General features: G+C 38.0%; 1 protein-coding gene across 1 annotated transcript; it reads right to left on the reverse strand.

Annotated features, from left to right (window-relative positions):
- Positions 1 to 1,321: 1,321 nt before the first annotated feature.
- On the reverse strand, positions 1,322 to 4,066 carry LOC141833329 (putative transcription factor GLK1). The gene is made up of 5 exons (XM_074720744.1): positions 3,320 to 4,066; positions 2,872 to 3,012; positions 2,135 to 2,578; positions 1,914 to 2,039; positions 1,322 to 1,794 (listed from the first exon to the last, which is right to left on the reverse strand). Exons 1-5 carry the CDS (start codon positions 3,785 to 3,787, stop codon positions 1,645 to 1,647), a joined length of 1,329 nt encoding a protein of 442 aa, XP_074576845.1. The 5' UTR covers positions 3,788 to 4,066; the 3' UTR covers positions 1,322 to 1,644.
- Positions 4,067 to 7,085: the final 3,019 nt, after the last annotated feature.

The raw sequence follows: 7,085 nt of genomic DNA on the forward strand, positions 1-7,085 counted from the left end.
TCAACACCAATGTATTGGACAAATCACAACATGTGGTGGTGTTGATTTTGAAAAATCAATATCATTGCATAAATGAAAGATCAATATCATTGTATTGTGATTTCTTCAACACAGTGGCATTGATCTTTCAAAATTAGCAAAATTGTATTGTGATTTAGTCAACATAGTGGTATTGATCTTTCAAAATCAACATCACTACGTTGTGATTTGTCCAATTCATTAGTATTGATGTTTGAAAATTAATACTACGGTGTTATAATTTCTCTAACATGATGGTGTTGATATTTATAAAATAGCACCACAATGGTTTTGATCTTTCAAAATTAGCACCACAATATTGTAATTTCCATGTTATCTATACTCTCATCTTCCCCTCTATGTCAAGTTTTAGAATTCTAAATCTTCTAAGTCCATCAATAAGTTTCTGACAAAACTTATTAATGGTCTTAGCTAGCTTTGATGGAATCTATTCCAAGTCCTATAGTTTCTATAATGCTTCTTGGTCTCATTATTGTACTCTAAAGTCTCAAATTCAAGGTCTTCTTAGCCGTGCATAATTTATTTTAAAAAATTCAGTCCGCATGTCAATTGACACAGACTCATAACTTTATGTAGGAGGCTTAAAATTAGGGTTGCACACCATATCTATTTTCTTTACACTCTCCGCTTTCACTCCACGTTTTAAATTCAGAATTCTAAATCTTCTAGGTCCATAACTTTATGTAGGAGGCTTAAAATTAGAGTTGCACACCATATCTATTTTCTTTACACTCTCCGCTTCCACTCCACGTTTTAAATTCAGAATTCTAAATTTTCTAGGTCCATCAATGAGTTTCAGGCAAAATCCATTGATGACCTTAGACAACTCTGATAAGACTCAATTTAAGTCTTATAGGTTTCTATAGAGCTCCTTAATCTTATTGTACCCTAAAATCTCATATTCAAGGCCTTCTTAGTCGTGCACCAAAATCAACAAAATTTATATTCAAGGCCTTCTTATTCATATTCAAGGTCTATTTTTAAAAATTTATATAGGTGATAATGCTTTGAAGAATTCAACAAAATCAACACCAAGATGATAATATTTTGACGAAATCAATACTAAAATAGTGATGTTTTAATAATACCAAGATGATAGAATGAGTTCTATTTTCATACAAGATATTTTATATGTCTATGGTGTTCAAATTATTCATGATGTTAGATTGTTTGTTAAAATTCGTATGTAAATTTTTTTACCGAATTAGTTAATCAATTTCAAGTGTTGGATATTAAAATTATTAAAAAAAACACTAAAGGTAAAATATGACAACATTTCCCAAAATGATGGAATGGTACGCGTATATACATGGTTAAGGTAGCCGTCCTCAAACGTTACAAAAGCATTACTCCATCACTCGACAGAAGGATTATTTAATAGGTATACCATCAGAGAAAAAGAGTAGCTAGCTATAGCTAGTAGCTATGAAAAGTTCATGTCGACGAGTTTTGAAATTGCTCTCTCCCTCACGCACGAGCACTGACGACGAAGAAAATGAATCACCACCTAGCCCGTCATCGTCATGCATGCACGTATATATATATATAAACTATATATATATACATGTACATATGCACATATAGATGATACATACATCCGACGAATCAGGCACGAGAAGGTGGAACTTTTGAGACTCCGTGCTTCTGCAGCTCTACTAGCACACTGTCCACTGCAGGGGCCTTCAACCCAAGCGGCAACGGCAACCATGGCTTTGCTAACACATCTCCAATAGCTGCATCTATGCTTTCGACCGACTGAGTTAAACAATATCACACGGACGCACACACAGACACAAGAAGAACATTAATTAATATCGATCAATGATTGTGCATACACAACAAATTAAACTGACAGAAAGAGAAAGAACACTCACAGGATGGACATCAAGCTGTAGTTCTGAGTTGGAAAGCTTGCTCAGAACAGGAAGAGGTGGGGGAGGAATAGCGCTGTAGATTGGATGGTGAGGAACAATTCCTGGCACCGCGGCCCCAGCGAATCTCTGCGTGGAGGTGAGTTTAGAATAGAATAGATCGTCGCATGCAATTTATGTATGAAATAGTAATTAATTCTGTGAAGTAGATGAATCTGAATTACCGCCGCCGGCGATGGTTGAGGAAAGCAAGGCGTTCCCTGGGTCATGGCCTGTGGAACTATTCCCTGTACTCTTGGGTAGTGGTGGTGCCAATAGGAGGGATCCACAGGCGGCTGAGCAGCCGCCCAGGGTTGCGTCGGCGCCGGAGACCGCGGGGCGAGGTGCCGGAGCCACACGTGGGGAGCGGGAATCGGCGGGCCTTCGCCGACCGTGGGGTGGCCCCAGACATGGAGCGGGCGAAAGGGCTGGACTTGCGTCGGCGGCGGGGGCGGATGCCGAGGAGGGAATCCGATCGTCGGAGCCAGCCACGGGTTGATGTCTGGCCTCTTCGCCCCGGAGGCGGCGCCGGCGCCGCCGCCTCCGCAGGCGTAGATCTGCCGCCGCTGGCTCCAGCTCGCCGCCTCCGCCTCTCGCGCCAGCAAATGCTTCCGGTGCGATCGGTATTTCTGCACCCATCAATCAATAAATGCCGATGATGAGGTTTGCATGCATTAATGAAATCATCTAATTTCCATTTCGAAATTGATTGGTGTTCGTAGCTCGATCTGACAAAAATAGGGATGGCGACAAAACAATAAATGGAAGTGCGAAATCTACAGTACTTTCTTAGGTTTGCGCCGTTCAATTCTTTGCAATTAGCAGAAAAGAAAAGGGACATATCATTTGGGCGAATCCAGATTGGGGAAGAAAAGAGGAAACAGTGAAAGGAAAAAATCGAGGGAGAAACTAATTAAGATACTTGAAGGTGGCTCGCGATGTTGTGGCGAGTGAGGCAGTCGATCCCCATGAGTTCTAAAATTCTCGAGGGCACGGCCTTGTCGATCCCCAGCTGCTCCACCGCCTGAACGAACCTCCGGTGAAGCTCCGGCGTCCAGTCCACCTGCCAAAAAGTAGATATGGTAAGAATCAGAGTCCAATATACTGACCGAGATGTGATTCCTTCGTTTTGTTTAAGTACAATCAGATCGATCTGTTTTCTAAAAGATCGTTTCTTTTTTAATTTAGGGTTCTTCGCTTTCTGAGTGGATGCATTTAAAAGGTGGAAAATTTTTGATTAATTTTTTTCTTTTGTAGTTTGAAAGGAAATATTTGTTTAAGCAAAATCTAAATCGTCTCTCTTGGTTCAGAAGATGCACCCGTGAAGAGAGAGAGAGAAGGGCTTTAGGGTGGATGAGACAAGGGATTACCTTCGCTTTGCGCTTCCCCTGCGACTGCGAACTCTTGGCCACCGGCGATTGCTTACGGCTCTTGTTGCTCTCTTCTGTCAGCGCCAGCGCGGCCGCCGCATCCTCCTTTCCCACAGCGCTCACCACCTCCTCTCCCCGCGTCGCTTCTTCCTTCTCCCCCTCCCCGGCCTCCGCCTCCACCTCCACCACTAGACCTTCTGCCGCCGCGTCGGCTGCCCAGGCCGCCGCGCTCGTCGCCGACTCCTCGCCCTCCGCGCTCCCCACCGAGAACTCCGCGAAAATCTCAGCCGGATCCAGCTCGAGGTCCGGCAGCACGTCCCCGTCGACGTCGATCCCCATGAAGAGGTCCCCAAAGCTGACGTCGTCAAGGAACGCCTCGTCCCCGAACGTCTCATCCCCGCCGATGGAGAAGCTCCCCAGAGCTCCTTCCTCGCCATTGGACCCTCGCAGCGGTTCCACCGCAAGCATATCCACCCTCAAACAGGTACGCACGCCAGGTGTTTGCGCTTTTTCCCAGCAGAAAATTAAACCTCAATAGTTTCCGCACTAATTCTCAGCAGAAATCTAAAAACAAACTCAATTCGGTGCGCATGAACAATCTCCTGCGTTGCAGAGGGAGAGAGAACAAGAAGAAATTGTGAACGAAAGGAAGGGATTAAAATTTAAGTAGGTCATTCTCTCACTCAGCCAGTTTGGATTATAGCGAAGAGGTTGCATGGCCACCACAAGTTAACACAGATTATTTCTCTCGGTGAGCCTTCCTTTGGTTTGGGCACGTCACTCTCTCGATTCAATTTGCAACTCTAGTGGACGAGCAAAATTGAATGTTTTAGAAATTGAAAGTTCCAAGCGAGGAGAGCTGAGCCAAAGTGGGAGGGGTCAAAGAAGGCGTTGGCTGCATGCATCTCGCACAGTCCCCGTCTGGTCTCTACTGGTTCAAGAAAAAACGAGGGCTGGCACAGGACTGGATATTGTTTATATTGATCACTATCTCTTTCCTCTGTCTATAATTTTTTGTACGGTGCCCAATTTTTGTGTGTGTATATATATATATATATATATATATATATATATATATATAACATAAATATGAGAAAATAAGAATTTATTATGTAATTTAATAAATTGGGAAAACTGAGACTTATCCCTTCAAGTTGGTCAATTACCCAACTAGTTACTGAAAAGTAATACACAGTGACAGTCTTTATGATAAAGACATGGATGTTATCAGAACAGTACCTCGTTTGGTGGGTGATATATTTATGGTTGGCCAAAATTCAAAGGACATCTCCCGTAGTTCAAACTGTTCTTAAATTATTTCTATAAATAATAAGAAACAAACTATTTCTGAATGGCACTTCGAACTACCTCGTTTAATATTACAGGGGCATTTTCAAAAAGGGTGAAAATTTCCTTTGAATAGGCCGATCGGATAAATAATTGATAAGGTACAATTAGAAGGTCACCTCCAAAATCTAGCAAAGTATCCAAATCGTGCCCTGTTTTCTTTACAACCTTGCAATGCAACATGGACCACGTTCTTTCTGGTATATAAATTTTTTAAATATTTTATATTCCGTTTCCTGTCAATTTATGATTTTCCCCACCATATTAAAAATATGAAAAATTGTTATTTGGAGGAGGACCACCGCAAAGCCTATTGACCTCCAATCAACATAAATTTTTATAAGGTCATTTTCGATAATGACCATACGTACTTATAACCGTGAGCACAAATAATAATAATAATAATAATGAGAGTATTTTTTTATGAAAAATATTTTTGTGGATAATTAACACTAAAAAGTAAATTACATAACTAAATATTGTGGATGAGGTTGGTTTTAAATTGTAATTTAATTAAATTATGTAAATTTTGATTTTAGTATTTTTTATGTTTTAAAATATTTATTTTTCTACTATGAGAAAATAATATGTACCAATAAAATTACTCGAATTAGAGTAAGAAAAATAAAATTTAAAAATGTAAAATAAAAAAAAATCAGGACTTGGATTATAAATCTTTTTCTAGGGTACTATAATAATTAATTAAAGTGTCATGATCAATTGTACCATAGATAAAGTCAGCTAGTCGCCATCATTGTTGTTTGTCCCAATCTATTGAGGAGGTGGATGATGTTGCAATCTCTCCTGCATCAATTGAAAAAAATAGAGTTTTGACATTATCCATGCATCCTATCATAGTAAAATTCTGAAATATGAAAAATATAAAATTTTATTTATATCAATTACTCAGATGAAAAGAAAAAGAGGGATACACAAAATGATGTGTTTGAGAGTATGATTAAATGATATATACCATTGGAGCCAAAACTAATATAGGCATAAATTTGTAAATGTAGGTTTATGTTTTTTTTGGAAACCCATTGTTTTTTTTAATGTTTTGAATATTTGTTTTTAAATGTTAATTATGAGGGACAAAATTAAATTTGTTTATTTAAAAATATCTAATTAAGAGAGTAATTAAAGTTGTCACCTCACCGATAATTTCCACTAAAACAGGGGAAGATCGTTTGTCTTCCGGGCTTATTGAAGTTAAGATCTGAATTATATAAAAAAAAAATAGTAAAATTTATCAATAAATTTGAAAGAATAATTTATAAAGCCTCAAAAGGAATGGATCGATGGTGGCATCATCTCCTTTAAAGTTCCAAATAGATGAAGAATTTAAAGACATTAGAACATGGTCAACTCAAATTACATGAGTCAACTAAGTCAATTGCCAAATCGACAGATCTGTATTTTAAATTTGAAATCGATCAAAAATAATTGTTTGGCTATGTTTGTGCAGTGTAAGATTTATAATCAATTGAAGTCACTTAGAAATTAGAATCTTGTCAATAGTGAAAAAGTTAAAATAATTATCTAAGTTAGAAATTAGAATCTTATCAATAGTGAAAATGTTAAAAAAATCATCTAATTAGTCGATTAATTATATTGTTAAGACATTGCGAGTTAAAAAGTGAGGTGAATAGCTTTGATTGTTTCATTGTTTAAAAACATAATGAAAACTTTGAATCAAATTCAACACCCAATATAATATGTTAACATACTTGATTTTATTTGGTTCACCGTCTCCTAAGATGACTACGTCCAAGATTTAATCCTAACGACTAGCTCATTATCTTTCTTATTCTCGAATACCTTCCGAAAGTGGACAAACCTTTTACAATAAATTTATTACAAGAACACAACAACAAAACAAGATACAAAAATAAATGATATCAAAAATAATTTTACAGTCAAGAATTTGATTCGGATGCTTTCTTGTTATTTGAAATTGTCTCTTATTGGTTTGAAAATACAATAACACTTTGCTCTAAAACTCTTAAGAACCAACCCCTTTTCCTTCAAGCGAAACCCTACTTGTGTGGTTGATGTTGGGACTAATTTTCACCTAACAATTGATTGTTTATCATCACCAATTGATTGCCACATAGGATCCAACTGTTTAAACCTGTGGAATATTTTTTTTACTTGACCAATCGATTGTGAGTCACACGAATTGATTGTTTGCTTCTAGTCAAACTGGCCAATCGATTTGGGAAGCTTCTATTCACTGTTGTAGTTCGAGCAATCGCTTACTAAACCTTAGCAATTGTGATTACCAATCGATTGATGAACCTCATCAATCGATTGATCACACAGCAAACTCCAAATTTGGAGTTAGTGTTTACCAATCGATTGCTTCTTCCTAGCAATCAATTGATAACCTTAATTTAAGCCTTTTTAAGATTGAATTTGC

The sequence above is a fragment of the Curcuma longa genome, chromosome 8 (genome assembly GCF_044706935.1).
Source record: "Curcuma longa cultivar G26 ecotype Majalengka, Jawa Barat chromosome 8, ITB_CL_G26_1.1, whole genome shotgun sequence".
Taxonomy (NCBI): domain Eukaryota; kingdom Viridiplantae; phylum Streptophyta; class Magnoliopsida; order Zingiberales; family Zingiberaceae; genus Curcuma; species Curcuma longa.